General features: G+C 38.6%; 1 protein-coding gene across 11 annotated transcripts in view; it reads right to left on the bottom strand.

Annotated features, from left to right (window-relative positions):
- Nucleotides 1–23,048, bottom strand: part of adgrb2 (adhesion G protein-coupled receptor B2) — a 771,897-nt gene that overhangs the window by 114,378 nt on the left and 634,471 nt on the right. For all 11 annotated transcript variants that reach the window (XM_061982439.1, XM_061982435.1, XM_061982437.2 and 8 more), the window contains 2 exons: nt 11,320–11,419; nt 8,633–8,704 (listed from right to left, as the gene is read on the bottom strand). In XM_061982439.1, coding sequence (XP_061838423.1) covers nt 8,633–8,704; nt 11,320–11,419 — 172 coding nt within the window. The remainder of the gene's footprint in view (nt 1–8,632; nt 8,705–11,319; nt 11,420–23,048) is intronic.

Raw genomic sequence — 23,048 nt, 5'->3', positions numbered from 1 at the left:
TTATTTCAACCGCCCGACCTGACGCGCGGATAAAATCGAATTTTTTTTTATTTCAACCGCCCAATCCGCGGATAATCCGCGGTTGTGTCCGCAAACCGCGCATCTCTAATAACTACTGTCATGCATGGTGGTGGTAGTATTATGCTTTGGGCCTGTTTTGCTGCCAATGGAACTGGTGCTTTACAGAGAGTAAACGGGACAGTGAAAAAAATGAGGATTACCTCCAAATTCTTCAGGAGAACCTAAAATCATCAGTTGGGCGCAGTTGGGTGTTCCAACAGGACAATGACCCCAAACACACGTCAAAAGTGGTCAAGGAATGGCTAAATCAGGCTAGAATTAAGGTTTTAGAATGGCCTTCCCAAAGTCCTGACTTAAACGTGTGGACAATGCTGAAGAAACAAGTCCATGTCAGAAAACCAACACATTTAGCTGAACTGCACCAATTTTGTCAAGAGGAGTGGTCAAAAATTGGATGGATGGCTACCAAAAGCGCCTTATTGCGGTGAAACTTGCCAAGGGACATGTAAGCAAATATTAACATTGCTGTATGTATACTTTTGGTCACATTTTCAGTAGACCCATAATAAATTCATAAAAGAAGCAAACTTCATGAATGATTTTTGTGACCAACAAGTATGTGCTCCAATCACTCTATCACAAAAAAATAAGAATTGTAGAAATTATTGGAAATTTAAGACAGCCATGACATTATGTTCTTTACTTTTGACAACAACGGTTCATGTCTAATTTAATGGTTTTTTTTTGTAATTTACGAACATTATTATTATTATTGAAAATGTCATGTAAAATTCTCTAACATGCATGCAAAGACCTCAGACAACGTTGGCAACTCTATCCTGTAGCCACGCCCCCTCGGGTAATACTTCCGGTGTTGTGACCTCTGTTTACATTGTCATGTCAAAAATATATTTTCTGGCTGGCTATTAATAATTAGTCTAGAACAGGGTTGCCAAACTTATTTTAGTTCAGGGGCCACATGGAGGAAAATCTGTGCACACGCGGGCCGGACTATTAAAATCATGGCATCAAAACTATAAAATAAAGACAACTTAGATTGTTTTCTTTGTCTTACTTTGGCCTCAAATATCATCCCGGGGGCCGGAACTGGCCTTGGCTTTGACATGCCTGCTCGAGAACTACAACTGCATAGGAACTACAGTGTTTGGATTGTATATATATATATGACGAGCAGCAAAGTACCGCATTTTTCGGAGTATAAGTCGCTCCTGAGTATAAGTCGCACCCCCGGCCAAACTATGAAAAAAACTGCAATTTATAGTCCGAAAAATACGGTAGAAAGCCGTCATCGTTCAATCGATCAACGTGTATTTATATAGCCCTTAATCACAAGTGTCTCAAAGGGCTGCACAAGCCACAACGACATCCTCAGCTCAGATCCCACGTCAGGGCAAGAAAAAAACTCAACCCAATGGGATACAATGAGAAACCTTGGAGGGGACCGCAGATGTGCACCTTGTTTTGGCACTCCTGATGGTCTCTCTGTCCTGCATCTCAGTGCGGCGTTTAGGCATGAGGATTGATTGATTGATTGATTAAAACTTTTATTAGTAGATTGCACAGTGAAGTACATATTCCGTACAATTGACCACTAAATGGTAACACCCCAATAAGTTTTTCAACTTCTTTAAGTCGGGGTCCACTTAAATTGATTCATGATACAGATATGTACTATCAGATATATACTATCATCATAATACAGTCATCACACAAGATAATCATCAGAGTATATACATTGAATTATTTACATTATTTACAATCCGGGGTGTGGGATGTGGAGGGGGTGGGGGGGTTAGGTTTGGTTCTTATCATCACTTCAGTCATCAACAATTGAGAACAAAGAAATGGACATTGAAACAGTGTAGGTCTGACTTGGTAGGATGTGTACAGCAAGTAGTGGAGAGAGAGAGAGAGAGAGAGAGAGAGAGAGAGAGAGAGAGAGAGAGAGAGAGAGAGATCAGAAAGCATAAGAAAAAGTGTCTACATTTGATTATTTACATTTGGTTATTTACAATCCGGGGAGGGTGTTAGTTTAGGGTTGAAGTTGCCTCGAGGTGTACTTTTATTGCAGTTTTGAAGGAGGATAGAGATGCCCTTTCTTTTACCCCTATTGGGAGCGCATTCCACATTGATGTGGAATAAAAAGAGAATGAGTTAAAGGGGAACATTATCACCAGACCTATGTAAGCGTCAATATATACCTTGATGTTGCAGAAAAAAGACCATATATTTTTTTTAACCGATTTCCGAACTCTAAATGGGTGAATTTTGGCGAATTAAACGCCTTTCTATTATTCGCTCTCGGAGCGATGACGTCACGTTAAGCAATCCGCCAATCCGAGTCAAATCAGCTCTGTTATTTTCCGTTTTTTCGACAGTTTTCCGTACCTTGGAGACATCATGCCTCGTCGGTGTGTTGTCGGAGGGTGTAACAACACGAACAGGGACGCATTCAAGTTGCACCAGTGGCCCAAAGATGCGAAAGTGGCAAGTTTGTTCCGCACACTTTACCGACGAAAGCTATGCTACGACAGAGATGGCAAGAATGTGTGGATATCCTGCGACACTCAAAGCAGATGCATTTCCAACGATAAAGTCAAAGAAATCTGCCGCCAGACCCCCATTGAATCTGCCGGAGTGTGTGAGCAATTCAGGGACAAAGGACCTCGGTAGCACGGCAAGCAATGGCGGCAGTTTGTTCCCGCAGACGAGCGAGCTAAACCCCCTGGATGTCTTGGCTCACACCGTCCCTTATGCCACCGAAGATGATCAAGAGAAGAATATCGACCCTAGCTTCCCTGGCCTGCTGACATCAACTCCAAAACTGGACAGATCAGCTTTCAGGAAAAGAGAGCGGATGAGGGTATGTCTACAGAATATATTAATTGATGAAAATTGGGCTGTCTGCACTCTCAAAGTGCATGTTGTTGCCAAATGTATTTCATATGCTGTAAACCTAGTTCATAGTTGTTAGTTTCCTTTAATGCTAAACAAACACAAACCAATCGTTGGTTAGAAGGCGATCGCCGAATTCGTCCTCGCTTTCTCCCGTGTCGCTGGCTGTCGTGTCGTTTTCGTCGGTTTCGCTTGCATACGGTTCAAACCGATATGGCTCAATAGCTTCAGTTTCTTCTTCAATTTCGTTTTCGCTACCTGCCTCCACATTACAAACATCCGTTTCAATACATGCGTAATCTGTTGAATCGCTTAAGCCGCTGAAATCCGAGTCTGAATCCGAGCTAATGTCGCTATAGCTTGCTGTTCTTTCCGCCATGTTTGTTTGTGTTGGCATCACTATGTGACGTCACAGGAAAATGGACGGGTGTATATAACGATGGTTAAAATCAGGCACTTTGAAGCTTTTTTTAGGGATATTGCGTGATGGGTAAAATTTTGAAAAAAACGTCGAAAAATAAAACAAGCCACTGGGAACTGATTTTTAATGGTTTTAACCCTTCTGAAATTGTGATAATGTTCCCCTTTAAGACTTTTGTTAGATCGGAATCTGGGTTTACAGCGACTACCTGCGGCTGAGGTGAGCGTTCAACGCATTTAGTTTAGATCCTATTTTTTAAATTACAATATATTGTAGTGAGTTTATAAAGTTCACTCACAAAACTTTTATTATTGTTAGCGTTCCGGTCGGACGCGTTTTCACGGGGACACATTTCCGGTGTTGCACTGAGAAGCCACCGATGTCTAAATGCTGCTCGAATGCTGATAAGAAAACAAAGTTAGCTCCATCTTTTGACTACCGTCCTCTGACATCCGTCCTTATACGCAACAATATTTCATTTTTCAAAACGCGGAATTGATATTTTGACGCGGAATGTTTAAAAACGGGGATTTCTGCTTTCATTCCTGTGTCTGCGACTCGGCAGCATTCGTACTTGCTCTCCTGCTGGGGAGGATTTCCATACATTCACAAAGACTAATGCCTGGACTTACTGTGCACAGATCCTCGCCGCTGTTGCGATATTGATTTAACGCAGCTAAGCATTTTAATATTCACTTACATGAAGACATCATTGTTCAGTGCACGGTGGCTTTGTGTAAGGCCTACAAAACATGCATGTGCGTAATAAGTTGAAAATGCAGTAACCCCAGGGGGGGGCACAGCAAAGCCTGTGGCAAATACACACTTGGGGCATTAGTGAGGGACTTATCGTCTTATTCCATACAAAATCTTACTAAGCTCCTTAAAGCGGCCTTGGCTCCGATGGACAATACTGCACTGTGATACAGCATTATGAAGACGACACACAACAATATTGGACCTTATGGTGCGATCTATTTGTACTGGGAAGTCGGAAATCCTGAGTTACTCGTCGGGATTTAAACTGGATCGCCCCTTGTTGTCGGATTTCTGACTCGGGAAGTCGGAGCATCCTCACCACCCCCGAGTTCCTTTCAAAGATGGCTGCTATGGATGTAAACAATGATATCCGCTTTTATAATATCCGTTATTAGCACTTCTGCTTAGTTTTTGTCGCAGTAAATCAGTCAGTCAATAATGTATTGTTGCACATTTATATACGGTAACGTCACTGGAGTGTAAACTACATTTATTTGATGTGGTGTCCCAGCAGGCACAAGACAACGTTGATACAATGTTGATTATACATACATGTCCTTTAAAACTGACTTCAAAACAACGTTGCAAAATAGTTGTATTTGTAAATTGAGACAACGTTGGTGTCTAACGTTGGATCAACATTTTTCGTCGGGAAATTACCAAATTTCAATGGTCAAATCAACGTCACAACCGGAAATTGAATAAATGTTGTCAAAAATAATTTCCGTTTTAACGTTGTATTTGTGTTGTAGAATATTGGTTGGGAAGTGACCAAAATTCAACGGTCAAATCAACGTCAGAAACTAACATTGAGTAAACGTTGTCAGAAAGCGTGTTGTGTTAACGTTGTATTTGTTTTTCAGAATATTGGTTGGGAAGATGACCAAAATTCAATGGTCAAATCAGCCTTAGAACCCAACATTGATTAAACGTAGTCAAAAAGCATGTTGTTTCAACGTTGTGTTTTTGTTGTAGAATATTGGTTGGGAACATGACCAAATTTCAATGGTCAAATCAACGTCAGAACCTAACATTGAGTAAACGTCGTCAGAAAGCATGTTGTTTTAACGTTGTATTTGTGTTGTAGAATATTGGTTGGGAAGATGACCAAAATTCAATGGTCAAATCAGCCTTAGAACCCAACATTGATTAAACGTTGTCAAAAAGCATGCTGTTTCAACGTTGTATTTTTGTTGTAGAATATTGGTTAGGAATATGACCAAATTTCAATGGTCAAATCAACGTCAGAACCTAACATTGAGTAAACGTCGTCAGAAAACATGTTGTTTTAACGTTGTATTTGTTTTTCAGAATATTGGTTGGGAAGATGACCAAAATTCAATGGTCAAATCAGCCTTAGAACCCAACATTGATTAAAAGTCGTCAAAAAGCATTCTGTTTCAACGTTGTGTTTTTGTTGTAGAATATTGGTTGGGAACATGACCAAATTTCAATGGTCAAATCAACGTCAGAACCTAACATTGAGTAAACGTCGTCAGAAAGCATGTTGTTTTAACGTTGTATTTGTGTTGTAGAATATTGGTTGGAAAGATGACCAAAATTCAATGGTCAAATCAGCCTTAGAACCCAACATTGATTAAACGTCGTCAAAAAGTATGCTGTTTCCACGTTGTATTTTTGTTGTAGAATATTGGTTGGGAACATGACCAAATTTCAATGGTCAAATCAACGTCAGAACCTAACATTGAGTAAACGTCGTCAGAAACCATGTTGTTTTAACGTTGTATTTGTTTTTCAGAATATTGGTTGGGAAGATGACCAAAATTCAATGGTCAAATCAGCCTTAGAACCCAACATTGATTAAACGTAGTCAAAAAGCATGTTGTTTCAACGTTGTGTTTTTGTTGTAGAATATTGGTTGAGAACATGACCAAATTTCAATGGTCAAATCAACGTCAGAACCTAACATTGAGTAAACGTCGTCAGAAAGCATGTTGTTTTAACGTTGTATTTGTGTTGTAGAATATTGGTTGGAAAGATGACCAAAATTCAATGGTCAAATCAGCCTTAGAACCCAACATTGATTAAACGTCGTCAAAAAGTATGCTGTTTCCACGTTGTATTTTTGTTGTAGAATATTGGTTGGGAACATGACCAAATTTCAATGGTCAAATCAACGTCAGAACCTAACATTGAGTAAACGTCGTCAGAAACCATGTTGTTTTAACGTTGTATTTGTTTTTCAGAATATTGGTTGGGAAGATGACCAAAATTCAATGGTCAAATCAGCCTTAGAACCCAACATTGATTAAACGTAGTCAAAAAGCATGTTGTTTCAACGTTGTGTTTTTGTTGTAGAATATTGGTTGGGAACATGACCAAATTTCAATGGTCAAATCAACGTCACAACCTGATATTGACTAGACGTTGTCAAAAAGCATGTTGTTTCAACGTTGTATTTGTGTTGTAGAATATTGGTTGAAAAATGACCAAATTTCAATGGTCAAATCAACGTCAGAACCCAACATTGATTAAACATCGTCAAAATGCATGTTGTTTCAACGTTGTATTAGTGTGCTAAAATATTGGTTGGGAAAATAACCAAATTTCAATGGTCAAATCAACGTCAGAAACTAACATTGAGTAAACGTCGTCAGAAAGCGTGTTGTTTTAACGTTCTATTTGTGTTGTAGAATATTGGTTGGGAAGATGACCAAAATTCAATGGTCAAATCAGCGTTAGAACCCAACATTTATTAAACGTCGTCAAAAAGCATGTTGTTTCAACATTGTATTTTTGTTATAGTATATTGGTTGGGAACATGACCAAAATTCAATTGTTAAATCAACGTCACAACCTGACATTGAATAAACGTTAAAAAAGCATGTTGTTTCAACGTTGTATTTGTGTTGTAGAATATTGGTTGGGAACATGACCAAAATTCAATGGTTAAATCAACGTCACAACCTGACATTGAATAAACGTCGTCAAAAAGCATGTTGTTTCAACATTGTATTTTTGTTATAGTATATTGGTTGGGAACATGACCAAAATTCAATGGTTAAATCAACGTCACAACCTGATATTGACTAAACGTTGTCAAAAAGCATGTTGTTTCAACGTTGTATTTGTGTTGTAGAATATCGGTTGAAAAATGACCAAATTTCAATGGTCAAGTCAACGTCAAAACCTGACATTGAATAAACGTTAAAAAAGCATGTTGTTTCAACGTTGTATTTGTGTTGTAGAATATTGGTTGGGAACATGACCAAAATTCAATGGTTAAATCAATGTCACAACCTGACATTGAATAAACATTAAAAAAGCATGTTGTTTTAACATTGTATTTGTGTTGTAGAATATTGGTTGGAAAATTACCAAAATTCAATGGTCAAGTTAACGTCAAAACCTGACATTGATTAAACGTCGTCAAAAAGCATGTTGTTTCAACGTTGTATTTTTGTTGAAAAATATTGGTTGGAAAATTACCAAAATTCAATGGTCAAGTCAACGTCAAAACCTGACATTGATTAAACGTCGTCAAAAAGCATGTTGTTTCACGGTTGTATTTGTGTTGTAGAATATTGGTTGGAAAATGACCAAATTTCAATAGTAAAATCAACGTCAGAACCCAACATTAATTAAACATCGTCAAAATGCATGTTGTGTCAACGTTGTGTTTGTGTGCTAAAATATTGGTTGGGAAAATGACCAAAATTCAATGGTCAAATCAACGTCAGAACCCAACATTGAGTAAACGTCGTCAGAAAGCATGTTGTTTTAACGTTGTATTTGTGTTGTAGAATATTGGTTGGAAAATGACCAAAATTCAATGGTGAAGTCAACGTCAAAACTTGACATTGATTGAACGTTAATGTCAAAAAGTATGTTGTTCCAATATTAGGTTTGAGTTGCTAAATGTCAGGACCTAATTCAACAAGTTCTCAACGTTGTTTCAATGTCTGTACTGTACTGTGCAATCTACTAATAAAAGTTCCAATCAATCAATCAATCAGTCAGTCTTGTGCCTGCTGGGATATACGCTGTACATGGCGAGCAATAGTGTCCGTGTTTCTGTTTCATCCATCGTGTTTGAAGGTTGCAGAAAGAGTGCGTCTTTTCCCAGAAGTTGTTTATATTCAGACAAGGCAAGCGCAAAAATAGCTTTCGTGAATATGGCCATTTTTGATTTCCGACATCGTAACTGGAACGCTCACAACTCGGCTGTGACATCACTCCCAGCTTCGACTTCCGAGGTAACTGGAACGCAGCATAAGCAGCGAGCTAATCCCCCCGCCCGCCCCTTCCCTCTTTACCGTGGAGTCTGATCCGCTCGCGTTCTGACGTGACCTCACAGCGACCCAGAATGTAACATGAGATTTGCAAACAGGGATCCCGCCTGTCGAAGGCGAGCGAGCGAGCGCAGCTGAGGTCACGGCGTGTGTGGCACGGATTTACAGATGACCCGCGTGAACTTGCAGATGTCCGGGATCCATGAGCTTCTATGCGGAGGGGGTGAAAGGGGGGAAATAAAAAAGAGGAAATAGGACTCACCTCTCGCCGCATGGCGCAGTGCACGGTGATGATGACAAAACCTTGGACCGAGTCAAAAACGGCAAAGAGGACCTGCAGGAGACATCAGATAAGATCACAAGGAAATATTACGAGTGTAACGGCAATATAAATAGCGAGGTATTAAAATCATGACAACATGGTGACGTGTAGGGTTATTGACGATAAACCGATGCTGTCAGGACCTGTTAGGTCTGACTTTATTTCGTATTTTTTTATTATTTCTGCATTTTAATTTCCATTTCACTTCCTGTTTGCCTTCACCACTCTTCTGGCTTGAGCGCTGTCACCCTCACCTGATCGGCAATCTGGACTCACCTGCTCCACGTTGCCAATCAGGCTCCTTTATAAACCAGCTTGGCTTGACCATTGACTCTTGTTCCTTGTTATTGCATGCTTCCTGTGCACTTCCGAGCTGCACTTTGTTTTTGACATTAACGTAATTTGTACCTACGCATCTTTTGGGTTCAAGACCGACAGAACCTAACAAATGCAACCGGATATCTGCTTCTAAAAGTTGCCGGTTCCAGCCCCCTCAATCGATCAGCTGTGAATCTTTAGGTTAATCGAGTTTAGATACAAACTTGAAATCAGTAGGTTTTTGTCTTTAAAACGAGCAGGGGTTGTCCGTCAAAAGAGTAACATGCTTGTGTGCCGCGGGATACAGTCTGGTGTGCCGTGGGAGATTATGTAATTTCACCTATTTGGGTTAAAAATATTTTTTGCAAACCAGTCATTATAGTCTGCAAATTATGTGTTGTTGTTGAGTGTCGGTGCTGTCTGGAGCTCGGTAATACTCTTCCATATCAGTAGGTGGTAGTCAATATATACCTTGATGTTGCAGAAAAAAGACCATATATTTTTTTAACCGATTTTCGAACTCTAAATGGGTGAATTTTGGCGAATTAAACGCCTTTCTATTGATCGCTCTCGGAGCGTTGTGACGTCACATCAGGAAGCAATCCGCCATTTTCTCAAACACATTACAAACACCGAGTCAAATCAGCTCTGTTATTTTCCGTTTTTTCGAGTGTTTTCCGTACCTTGGAGACATCATGCCTCGTCGGTGTGTTGTCGGAGGGTGTAACAACACGAACAGGGACGGATTCAAGTTGCACCAGTGGCCCAAAGATGCGAAAGTGGCAAGAAATTGGACGTTTGTTCCGCACACTTTACAGACGAAAGCTATGCTACGACAGAGATGGCAAGAATGTGTGGATATCCTGCGACACTCAAAGCAGATGCATTTCCAACTGGACTGGACAGATCAGCTTTCAGGAAAAGAGAGCGGATGAGGGTATGTCTACAGAATATATTAATTGATGAAAACTGGGCTGTCTGCACTCTCAAAGTGCATGTTGTTGCCAAATGTATTTCATATGCTGTAAACCTAGTTCATAGTTGTTAGTTTCCTTTAATGCCAAACAAACACATACCAATTGTTGGTGAGAAGGCGATCGCCGAATTCGTCCTCGCTTTCTCCCGTGTCGCTGGCTGTCGTGTCGTTTTCGTCGGTTTCGCTTGCATACGGTTCAAACCGATATGGCTCAATAGCTTCAGTTTCTTCTTCAATTTCGTTTTCGCTACCTGCCTCCACACTACAACCATCCGTTTCAATACATGCGTAATCTGTTGAATCGCTTAAGCCGCTGAAATCCGAGTCTGAATCCGAGCTAATGTCGCTTTCCCTTGCTGTTCTTTCCGCCATGTTTGTTTGTATTGGCATCACTGTGTGACGTCACAGGAAAATGGACGGGTGTTTATAACGATGGTTAAAATCAGGCACTTTGAAGCTTTTTTTAGGGATATTGCGTGATGGGTAAAATTTTGAAAAAAACTTCGAAAAATAAAATAAGCCACTGGGAACTGATTTTTAATGGTTTTAACCCTTCTGAAATTGTGATAATGTTCCCCTTTAATACATTCAGAAAAATAATCATAAATGGACAAGTTGATTTTAAGTTATTGAAAAAAAAAAACTCAAAACATTACAACTTTTGCCACAACTTTCTGAAAAAGCTGCCACAAATTCTGGCATTTTAGGCCGCAACAATAACAAAAAAGCCTGGAAAATCGTGGAGGGACTATTCATTTATTTATTTTTTAACCTTTATTTAATCATAAAATCCTGTTCAGATTAAAAAAACTAATTTTTAAAGGAATCAAAGGGGCGGCAAAGTTCCACACAAAGTTACAACAAACAACAAAACAATTTGATGAGGAATAACAGACTAATTCAAACTAGCGCATGTTGCAATTACAGCTCGTATGACTAATGTATTCCATGTTTACTTTTCCCTTAAATAGCACCAATTATTTTGCTTTTGTACTTTTACTTTTTCAACTCTACTCATGATAGTTCCACAAATGAACATAATATGAGGGTAATCCAGTCAAAAATGAATAAAACATGTGGATAATTGTGATAATTTGTAATGAAATATAATTAGATTGCATTCTAATTACGGTCATTTTAAGAAGTCACGTAAAAGCACTATTTGCATTTTAATTTCCAAGTGTTCCGATCAGCAATTGGGTATTTTTCATTGAGTTAGTGGTCCATTAGATGCTGAAAAGTAAGCATTTTAATCACACTTACTTTCCAAAGAAATATAGTTTACTGTGTATGTTTTCATATTGCCTGAACATATCACAGGTGCAGATGTTACCTGGAAAAGTGTGGAGCGGCGGTCCGTTATGGCCAACACTGCTGACATCCAGGTGAGGGCCAGCAGGGGAAGAACCACGCAGGAGCTCCACAGAGAGGCCCTGTGAGAGAGCATAGGGAAAGGGGGGGGGGAGGAGAAGCAACAAGGGGCTCAATCTCAAAGCAGTCCATGGCCGCCCGGCGAGGTCACATTATTCCATCTCTCCGTCTCATGCATGCACACGTCCATCAATCAGTGGTGGGTCATTACAGGCTGACTGGTGCACGGAGGTCTGCTTCAGGCTGATGATGATGATGTGCAATCATGTGTATTGTTATCCGACTGACAACTGCACACAATTACCTGGCCGACGCGCACTAAGCGTCACGTGGACGGACTGAGGAGAAGACGGGCCGCCGACGTGTGCGTGTTTAAACGGGAGCACTCGCACGGTTCCATAACTGTCAACGTGGCCAAATGACAGCTCTGTTAAGCGGCACTTAGACATAATAACAACCATCAGAGAGAGCACCAAACAAAGCTATGCTTATCCTCTCTTCTCCATGTTGTCTCAGACGCTTTACTGTTTGACTTGCGCTTGCATATATCCATACATCAGTCTTCTTCCGCTTATCCTAAGTAGGGTCGCGGGGGCAGCAGCCGAAGCAGAGAAGCCCAGACTTCCCTCTATGTATCGCACAAAAACAACTTGCCAGCTATTTAGACAATGATGTTTGTACGTTGTCTTTTCGAGTATATAGTGAACCTGTCATGTCATCGGCGGTCACTCAAACGAGTATGACGATCCTCCTGGTAGGGGTGTATCCCTTTATGGAGGACGCCTGTGCATGACTTTGTTTAACGTGGGGAGACTGGTGCACAGACAGTCACCACACGATCCTTGACAAAATCGGGTCAGGGTCCAGTGACATGGAGTCTAAGACGACTGGGGACCCTTTTCTGCTGCAGCCTTCTTCCGCCGTTGAGGTCTTCACCGTATCCCTGGCTAGGGGGCAGTCAGGTACTAGGCCTTTGCCAAGGGCCACCTGGGGTAACAGTAGTAAAGGTGCCCCAAGACCCCATAGAGGAGCCTCCACTGCCAGATGCACTTTAACGTCATGCCCAGGACACACAAAAATCAAGTGTAGTAGGGAAGTTAAATAGTTAAAGTTAAAGTTAAAGTACCAATGATTGTCACACACAAACTAGGTGTGGTGAAATGTGTCCTCTGCATTTGACCCATCCCCTTGTTCACCCCCTGGGAGGTGAGGGGAGCAGTGGGCAGCAGCGGTGCCGCGCCCGGGAATCATTTTTGGTGATTTAACCCCCAATTCCAACCCTTGATGCTGAGTGCCAAGCAGACAGGTAATGGGTCCCATTTTTATAGTCTTTGGTATGACTCGAACTTTGAACTCACAACCTACCGATCTCAGGGCGGACACTCTAACCACTAGGCCACTGAGTAGGTGGCCTAGTGGTTATAATAGGATTATAAATAGTTATAAATAGGAAACATTTTTATATTTGCCCTCAAATTCCTTCTTTGTCCAGGAAATTATTCCCTTACTGTTTTTACTGTGTGCACTGCAAGAACTAAAATCTAAGTGGTTAAAGTACCTGAATGTTTTTGACCGACAATAGATATTTTTTTAACTACCAGGCACCTTTTGTTAGACAAAAATGCAATTTTTTGAGTAATATTATTGTCAGCATGATTTTGACACCAAATAATGTAATCATAGTCCTTTAAAAAGCAATAAACATATTTCTCATTAGTAGTTTTTACAATTGAAATTGGAAGGTCAAATACTTTTGCCTATCTTAAATACGTAAACAAACATACAACTAAAATAGACTATGGAGGTACATTTTTTTATGACAAAATCTTTTATTTGACACTGAATTTATGTAATTTAATTTTTTTCGTTTGAATTTTGTGAACTGAATTTTTTTTTTTACATCAAATTATGCTGACAATTTAATAAAAAAAAAACAGTGTATAAAAATTAAATGTACAAGAATTCAGTTTATAAAAATTCAGTGTAAAAAAAATTTTGTTTATAAAAATTCAGCATATAAAAATGATTTGCTGAAAAAATTGTGCGCGGAAAAATTGCGGCTTCAAAAAGCAGGACTCACTTGATAATAAATTATTGCCGATATATGGTATTATTGCCAGCATGATTTTGACACCAAATAATGTAATCATTGTCCTTTAAAAAGCAATAAACATATTTCTCATTAGTAGTTTTTACAATTGAAATTGGAAGGTCAAATACTTTTACTTATCTTAAATACGTAAACAAACATATAAATAAAATAGACTATGGAGATAAATTTTTTATAACAAAATCTTTTATTTGACACTGAATTTATGTAATTTAATTTTTTGCGTTTGAATTTTGTGAACTGAATTTTTTTTTATATCAAATTATGCTGACCATTTAATTAAAAAAACAAAACAGTGTATAAAAATGAAATGTACAAAAATTCAGTTTATAAAAATTCAGTGTAAAAAAAATGTTGTTTATAAAAATTCAGCGTATAAAAATTATGTGCTGAAAAAATTGTGTGCGGAAAAATTGCGGCTTCAAAAAGCAGGACTCACTTGATAATAAATTATTGCCGATATATGGTATTATTGCCAGCATGATTTTGACACCAAATAATGTAATCATTGTCCTTTAAAAAGCAATAAACATATTTCTCATTAGTAGTTCTTACAATTGAAATTGAAAGGTCAAATACTTTTACTTATCTTAAATAAGTAAACAAACATACAAATAAAATAGACTATGGAGATAAAAAATTTTTATGACAAAATCTTTTATTTGACACTGAATTTATGTAATCTAATTTTTTGCGTTTGAATTTTGTGAACTGAATTTTTTTTTACATCAAATTATGCTGACAATTTAATTAAAAAAAAAAAACAGTGTATAAAAATTAAATGTACAAAAAATAAGTTTATAAAAATTCAGTGTAAAAAAAATTTTGTTTATGAAAATTCAGCGTATAAAAATTATTTGCTGAAAAAATTGTGTGCGGAAAAATTGCGGCTTCAAAAAGCAAGACTCACTTCCAGTAAATTAAGACTAAAGCAATCGATCCTGTCTCAAAACCAGCCAATGAGATGTCAAGTTTGAAGTCACGTGACACGGGTCTTGCAAAACAGCATAAAAAAGGCAGTTAACTGGGCTACCTGGGCCTAAAACAAAATTAATTTACATTTCAATGAGTGTCGGTGCTGACTCGCGTATTCCGGAAAAAACACGAGTGATGACGTCACGACCATGTCGACACATTATTTGCGGGCGAATGGTTGCACCCCCACTATTGAATAAACACACTTAGATGCCGAGAGCAATGCACAGAGTGAACCCTCTTGCACCCAGTATGAAAGTGAGAAGCAGAGAAAACAAACGGATGTCACAATTTATCGATGAGAGCACATTTATTGGGTTAATTTTATTGGCTTCAAATGTGAAACTAATAAGTGACATATATATCGTAGCGACCTGGCTGTTAAAGTTAAGGAATTGTATGATATATATATATATATATATATATATATATATATATATATATATATATATATATATATACACATACAGTATATATACCTATATTATATATATATACCTATATATATATATATATATATACAGTATATACCTATATATATATATATATATATATATATATATATATATATATATATATATATATATATATATATATATATATATATATATATATACACACACACATATATACATATATGTATATTTATATATACATATCTGAATATACATATATATACATATATATATATACATATATATATACATATCTGAATATATACAGTCGCGATCAAAAGTTTGCATACACTTGTAAAGAACATAATGTCATGGCTGTCTTGAGTTTCCAATCATTTCTACAACTCTTATTTTTTTGTGATAGAGTGATTGGAGCACATACTTGTTGGTCACAAAAAACATTCATGAAGTGTGCTTCTTTTATGAATTTATTATGGGTCTACTGAAAATGTGACCAAAAGTATACATACAGCAATGCTAATATTTGCTTACATGTCCCTTGGCAAGTTTACCTGCAACAAGGCGCTTTTGGTTGCCATCCACAAGCTTCTGCTTGAATTGTTGACCACTCCTCTTGACAAAATTGGTACAGTTCAGCTAAATGTGTTGGTTTTCTGACAGGGACTTGTTTCTTCAGCATTGTCCACACGTTTAAGTCAGGACTTTGGAAGGCCATTCTAAAACCTTCATTCTAGCCTGATTTAGCCATTCCTTTACCACCGTTGACGTGTGTTTGGGGTCATTGTCCTGTTGGAACACCCAACTGCGCCCAAGACTCAACCTCCGGGTTGATGATTTTAGGTTGTCCTGAAGAATTTGGAGGTAATCCTCCTTTTTCAATGTCTTATTTACTCTCTGTAAAGCACCAGTTCCATTGGCAGCAAAACAGGCCCAGAGCATAATACTACCACCACCATGCTTGACGATAGGCTTGGTGTTCCTGGGATTAAAGGCCTCACCTTTTCTCCTCCAAACATATTGCTGGGTATTGTGGCCAAACAGCTCCATTTTTGTTTCATCTTACATCACATGGACAAAGATAAGACCTTCTGGAGGAAAGTTCTGTGGTCAGATGAAACAAAAATGGAGCTGTTTGGCCACAATACCCAGCAATATGTTTGGAGGAGAAAAGGTGAGGCCTTTAATCCGAGAAACACCATGCCTATCGTCAAGCATGGTGGTGGTAGTATTATGCTCTGGGCCTGTTTTGCTGCCAATGGAACTGGTGCTTTAAATGGGACAATGAAAAAGGAGGATTACCTCCAAATTCTTCAGGACAAGCTAAAATCATCAGCCCGGAGGTTGGGTCTTGGGCGCAGTTGGGTGTTCCAACAGGACAATGACCCCAAACACACGTCAAAAGTGGTAAAGGAATGGCTAAATCAGGCTAGAATTAAGGTTTTAGAATGGCCTTCCCAAAGTCCTGACTTAAACGTGTGGACAATGCTGAAGAAACAAGTCTATGTCAGAAAACCAACAAATTTAGCTGAACTGTACCAATTTTGTCAAGAGTGGTCAAAAATTCAGGCAGAAGCTTGTGGATGGCTACCAAAAGCGCCTTATTGAAGTGAAACTTACCAAGGGACATGTAAGCAAATATCAACATTGCTGTATGTATACTTTTGACCCAGCACATTTGCTCACATTTTCAGTAGACCCATAATAAATTCATAAAAGAAGCAAACTTCATGAATGTTTTTTGTGACCAACAAGTATGTGCTCCAATCACTCTATCACAAAAAAATAAGAGTTGTAGCGCAGTGGAAGAATGGCCGTGCGCGACCCGAGGGTCCCTGGTTCAATCCCCACCTAGTACCAACCTCGTCATGTCCGTTGTGTCCTGAGCAAGACACTTCACCCTTGCTCCTGATGGGTGCTGGTTAGCGCCTTGCATGGCAGCTCCCTCCATCAGTGTGTGAATGTGTGTGTGAATGGGTAAATGTGGAAGTAGTGTCAAAGCGCTTTGAGTACCTTGAAGGTAGAAAAGCGCTATACAAGTACAACCCATTTATCATTTATCATTGGATACTCAAGACAACCATGACATTATGTTCTTTACAAGTGTATGTAAACTTTTGATCGCGACTGTATATACATACATACATACATATATGTGTATATATATACATACATACATACTTACATATATATATGTGTGTGTGTGTGTGTGTTACTGTCAGAATAATTGTATCTAAGTTATCACAAAACTTTGTGTTGCCATGAGTTAGCGGCGAGAGGACAAAAGCTGTCTTTGATCTTACCAAGCAAAAGGCTTGTAAAACTCCACTGTGTACGATGGGAGGAGACAGGAGGGGTTCGGTTTCTTTGATCTATTGTAATCCACAGGAAGATCTTGTCTTGACCCGAGATCTACAAAGCGGAGAGGAAACAGGACACGACGCAAGCTCCGGGCATCTTTTCTTTGAACTGTTTTGTGACAAAAGGCGACGGCTGTTTACGACCCCCTCTCCCCTTAGAAACAGTTGTCGCCATGTAATCAGGGAAAGTCCAAATAAAAGAGGAGGCGTGCAATCCTGTCGTCAGAGCGTGGTGGAAGACTGTACAAAGAGTACAGCCCAGACGTTTCTCCTCATTGAGCTAAAATAATCCTGTCTCTGTTTAATTCCTTACTTCTTGTCTGTTTAATAGATGTCATCAGGGTTTGAACCTGACAGTTACTTTACATGGCCCCCTACCAATTTTTTTGGCCCAATGCAGCCGCTAAGTCAGAAAGTTTGGACACCCCTGTATAGCGCTTTATATTGTGTTCAAAGTGTATACATGTTTATTAAAATATGGATTTAAAAAAAATGAATGTTTACATCGTTTCTTGTGAAAAATTAGCTTCAATACGCAAACGTTTCTAAATACGAACCCTGTTCAGGAAGCAACTCAGAACGTGACTGGAACAGTGGTTGCATAAATGCCAGGAACTGAGGACCTGAGCACTGCAGGACTAGTTTTGCAAAATCAAACAAAGGCAGAGTGGCCGGCACTGCTCAAACAGGTCGTCCAAGGACAAGACTGATTAAACGCAGAGGACTGCAGTCCGTTTGATTTAGCGTGATCGGGTTTGAGGCTGCGGGAGCGAGACGACAGTTTACCACATGAGGTATGGCATAACGAGAGCCATAAAGTTTAAACTATGTAATAGGGTGTTTGACAGCAACACAGTTTACACAAACGGGAAAAAAACCTGGCTGACATTGCGCTGCCCCCAAGTCTCAGTAATACAGCACATTAAAAGACAAATGATTCACAAATGCAGCTCGACACGGGTCAGTTTTGTTCTGTGTGACCCGAGGACAATCTGTTTTGCATTGAAACGCAGGCTCATTATTAAATGCTGTTGGCTTGCAGCACTGGTTTTCTTTTTTTTTTTTTGGGGGTCCCTTTCATTATTATGTTTTTCTTTTAATGATTTTTCAAAACCAGCCATGGTTAAATGTCGTCCTGCGTTATTACCGACAGCACAAGATTACAAAGGATGGCACAGAGAGAGAGCAAGGATGGAGAAAGTCTGATGGAGACAGATAAACAGAAAGTGTGTAGTCGCTGCAAAGTGTACACTATTTTATAAGTACTCTTTCTACACGACTCTATATTTTACTGCTGACATTTATTCCTCTGCCACAAAGTAGTTTACTGCATTGATTTTCCCCAAAAAATGTTGGAATTTAGTATCTTTTGCACTTTTTGTAATATATAGTGAGTGTAGCTGTTTTAACATTTAGTAAGCAGTTTCTCTCTGCCTGTATTACTGCTGCATTTCTGCCGCAATAACAATAAAAGGTGATTGATTAGATTATATTAGTGAGGGAGAATGCAGTAGAACTGACAGAAAAACACCCTCAAAGACACAGACGGGGTGTTATCCTGATACAACTACAACATACTTGCCAACCTTGAGACCTCCGATTTCGGGAGGTGGGGGGAGGGGGGTGGGGGTGGTCGGGGTAGGACGGGGGCGTGGTTAAAAGGGGAGGAGTATATTTACAGCTAGAATTCACCAAGTCAAGTATTTCATATATATATATATATAGATGTATATATATATCTATATATATACAATAAATACTTGACGTTCAGTGAATTCTAGCTATATATATATATATATATATATATATATATATATATATATATATATACATACATATATATATATATATATTTATTTTATTATACGTATATATATATATATATATATATATATATATATATATATATATATATATATATACGTATATATATCTATTTTATTATATATATATATATATATATATATATATATATATATATATATATATAAAATAAATACTTGAATTTCAGTGTTAATTTATTTACACATATACACACACATAACACTCATCTACTCATTGTTGAGTTAAGGGTTGAATTGTCCATCCTTGTTCTATTCTCTGTCACTATTTTTCTAACCATGCTGCTCTGATGATGCATTGCTGTGTGGCACGCACAAAAGTGCTTTCATCAAATGCACTAGATGGCAGTATTGTCCTGTTTAAGAGTGTCACAACATTGCTGCTTACGGCAGACAAACTGCTTTACGGTATACAAAAACGTGACTGCTGTTGTGTGTTGTTGCCGCGCTGGGAGGACGTTAATGAAACTGCCTAACAATAAACCCATGAGGACCTGAGTCCGCCTGAATTTCGGGAGATTTTCGGGAGAAAATTTGTCCCGGGAGGTTTTCGGGAGAGGCGCTGAATTTCGGGAGTCTCCCGGAAAATCCGGGAGGGTTGGCAAGTATGAACTACAAGTATTTAACTTCCGTGACGATATTGAAGCCTCGGGTATTGGCCGATAGCCATATTAATCCGATATGATGTCATACATTCTTTAATTATATTGTAGTGTGGAACGTTGGAATAATGGTTGGTATGAAAAACACCAACCTATTCATTATTAATTGGAATGGACTTATGCTATTTTTATTGTAGTGCAATGGTCAAAACAATCCATTAAGTTAAGGCCAACTGGATGATGCGGGCACGTTTGTTACTGGATCATTTTTAATACACTGTAAATTATGATTACCGTATTTTTTGGACTATAAGTCGCAGTTTTTTTCATAGTTTGGCTGGGGGTGTGACTTATACTCAGGAGCGACTTATGTGTGAAATGATTAACACATTACCGTAAAATATCAAATAATATTATTTAGCTCATTCACGTAAGAGACTAGACGTATAAGATTTCATGGGATTTAGCGATTAGAAGTGACAGATTGTTTGGTAAACGTATAGCATGTTCTATATGTTATAGTTATTTGAATGACTCTTACCATAATATGTTACGTTAACATACCAGTTGGTTATTTATGCCTCATATAACGTACACTTATTCAGCCTGTTGTTCACTATTCTTTATTTATTTTAAATTGCCTTTCAAATTGGAATTGGGGGTTAAATCACCAAAAATTATTCCCGGGCGCGGTCACCGCTGCTGCCCACTGCTCCCCTCACCTCCCAGGGGGTGATCAAGGGTGATGGGTCAAATGCAGAGAATAATTTCGCCACACCTAGTATGTGTGTGACAATCATTGGTACTTTAAAAATGTCTATTCTTGGTGTTGGGTTTTATCAAATAAATTTCCCCCAAAAATGCGACTTATATATGTTTTTTTCCTTCTTTATTATGCATTTTCGACAGGTGCGACTTATGCTCCGGTGCGACTTATACTCCGAAAAATACGGTATTTGAAACTTGCTTATATTTACAAATGTGCTGTTTTAGATTGCGATCTTGTTTAATTAAGGACACCTATTACAGATGTTCAGCTTGTGTGCTTTAGTGTGCTTGGATGTTGTGTAGCTGCTAGCTACTGGCAGCATACAGCAGTGTTTCTTAACCCATTGTTGGGCCGGCAATACACATGTGTTTCTCAGCTGTGGTCTGTATGGGCCGCAGCGGTACTCAGTTGTAATACCCTTTTCCACCACTTGTGGCAGTAATGACAAGATTAAACAAACAGAAGTTACAAAGAAGTTTCTTAAGCGCAAAAATGGTGACTAAAATGTTGAGGCTATATTTTTGATTGCACTTTTATTTCTTGCTTTTAATATCAACATTGTATCGGGACACCTCATTAAGTTGGTATTATATATTTTGTTTAGCATTTGGTAGGTTCTTGTATTGGCTTTGGGTCACAATCCTTAAAATACTGAAATACAAACCCCGTTTCCATATGAGTTGGGAAATTGTGTTAGATGTAAATATAAACGGAATACAATGATTTGCAAATCATTTTCAACCCATATTCAGTTGAATATGCTACAAAGACAACATATTTGATGTTCAAACTCAAACTTTTTTTTTTTTTTTTTTTGCAAAAAATAATTAACTTAGAATTTTATGGCTGCAACACGTGCCAAAGTAGTTGGGAAAGGGCATGTTCACCACTGTGTTACATGGCCTTTCCTTTTAACAACACTCAATAAACGTTTGGGAACTGAGGAGACACATTTTTGAAGCTTCTCAGGTGGAATTCTTTCCCATTCTTGCTTGATGTACAGCTTAAGTTGTTCAACAGTCCGGGGGTCTCCGTTGTGCTATTTTAGGCTTCATAATGTGCCACACATTTTCAATGGGAGACAGGTCTGGACTACAGGCAGGCCGGTCTAGTACCCGCACTCTTTTACTATGAAGCCACGTTGTTGTAACACGTGGTTTGGCATTGTCTTGCTGAAATAAGCAGCGGCGTCCATGGTAACGTTGCTTGGATGGCAACACATGTTGCTCCAAAACCTGTATGTACCTTTCAGCATTAATGGCGCTTTCATAGATGTGTAAGTTACCCATGTCTTGGGCACTAATACACCCCCATACCATCACAGATGCTGGCTTTTACACTTTGCGCCTATAACAATCCGGATGGTTCTTTTCCTCTTTGGTCCGGAGGACACGACGTCCACAGTTTCCAAAAACAATTTGAAATGTGGACTTGTCAGACCACAGAACACTTTTCCACTTTGTATCAGTCCATCTTAGATGAGCTCAGGCCCAGCGAAGCCGACTGCGTTTTTGGGTGTTGTTGAAAAACGGTTTTCGCCTTACATAGGAGAGTTTTAACTTGCACTTACAGATGTAGCGACCAACTGTAGTTACTGACAGTGGGTTTCTGAAGTGTTCCTGAGCCCATGTGGTGATATCCTTTACACACTGATGTCGCTTGTTGATGCAGTACAGCCTGAGGGATGGAAGGTCACAGGCTTAGCTGCTTACGTGCAGTGATTTCTCCAGATTCTCTGAACCCTTTGATGATATTACGGACCGTAGATGGTGAAATCCCTAAATTCCTTGCAATAGCTGCTTGAGAAAGGTTTTTCTTAAACTGTTCAACAGTGATCCTCGCCCCGTCCTTGTTTGTGAATGACTGAGCATTCCATGGAATCTACTTTTATACCCAATCATGGCACCCACCTGTTCTCAATTTGCCTGTTCACCTGTGGGATGTTCCAAATAAGTGTTTGATGAGCATTCCTCAACTTTATCAGTATTTATTGCCACCTTTCCCAACTTCTTTGTCACAGGTTGCTGGCATCAAATTCTAAAGTTAATGATTATTTGCACAAAAAAAAATCTTTATCAGTTTGAACATCAAATATGTTGTCTTTGTAGCATATTCAACTGAATATGGGTTGAAAAGGATTTGCAAATCATTGTATTCCGTTTATATTTACATCTAACACAATTTCCCAACTCATATGGAATCGGGGTTTGTAGATTGAGGTAGAATGTTTAATATTGAAACAAATGTAGGCATTTTACTGACTCATATCATTCCCAAAAAACACATACAAAAATCAATAATAATTTAAATAAAACAAATACATATATGTGTTAATACATACATGTGTTAATATGTATATACAGTCGTGGTCAAAAGTTGACATACACTTGTAAAGAACATAATGTCATGGCTGTCTTGAGTTTCCAATCATTTCTACAACTCTTATTTTTTCATGATAGAGTGATTGGAGCACATACTTGTTGGTCACAAAAAACATTCATGAAGTTTGCTTCTTTTATGAAATTATGGGTCTACTGAAAATGTGAGCAAATGTGCTGGGTCAAAAGTATACATACAGCAATGTTAATATTTGCTTACATGTCCCTTGGCAAGTTTCACTG

Source organism: Nerophis lumbriciformis, linkage group LG21, assembly GCF_033978685.3.
Source record: "Nerophis lumbriciformis linkage group LG21, RoL_Nlum_v2.1, whole genome shotgun sequence".
In the NCBI taxonomy this organism is placed as follows: domain Eukaryota; kingdom Metazoa; phylum Chordata; class Actinopteri; order Syngnathiformes; family Syngnathidae; genus Nerophis; species Nerophis lumbriciformis.
Note: the sequence above shows the minus strand (reverse complement) of the source record. Positions and strands in the feature narration are given on the sequence as shown.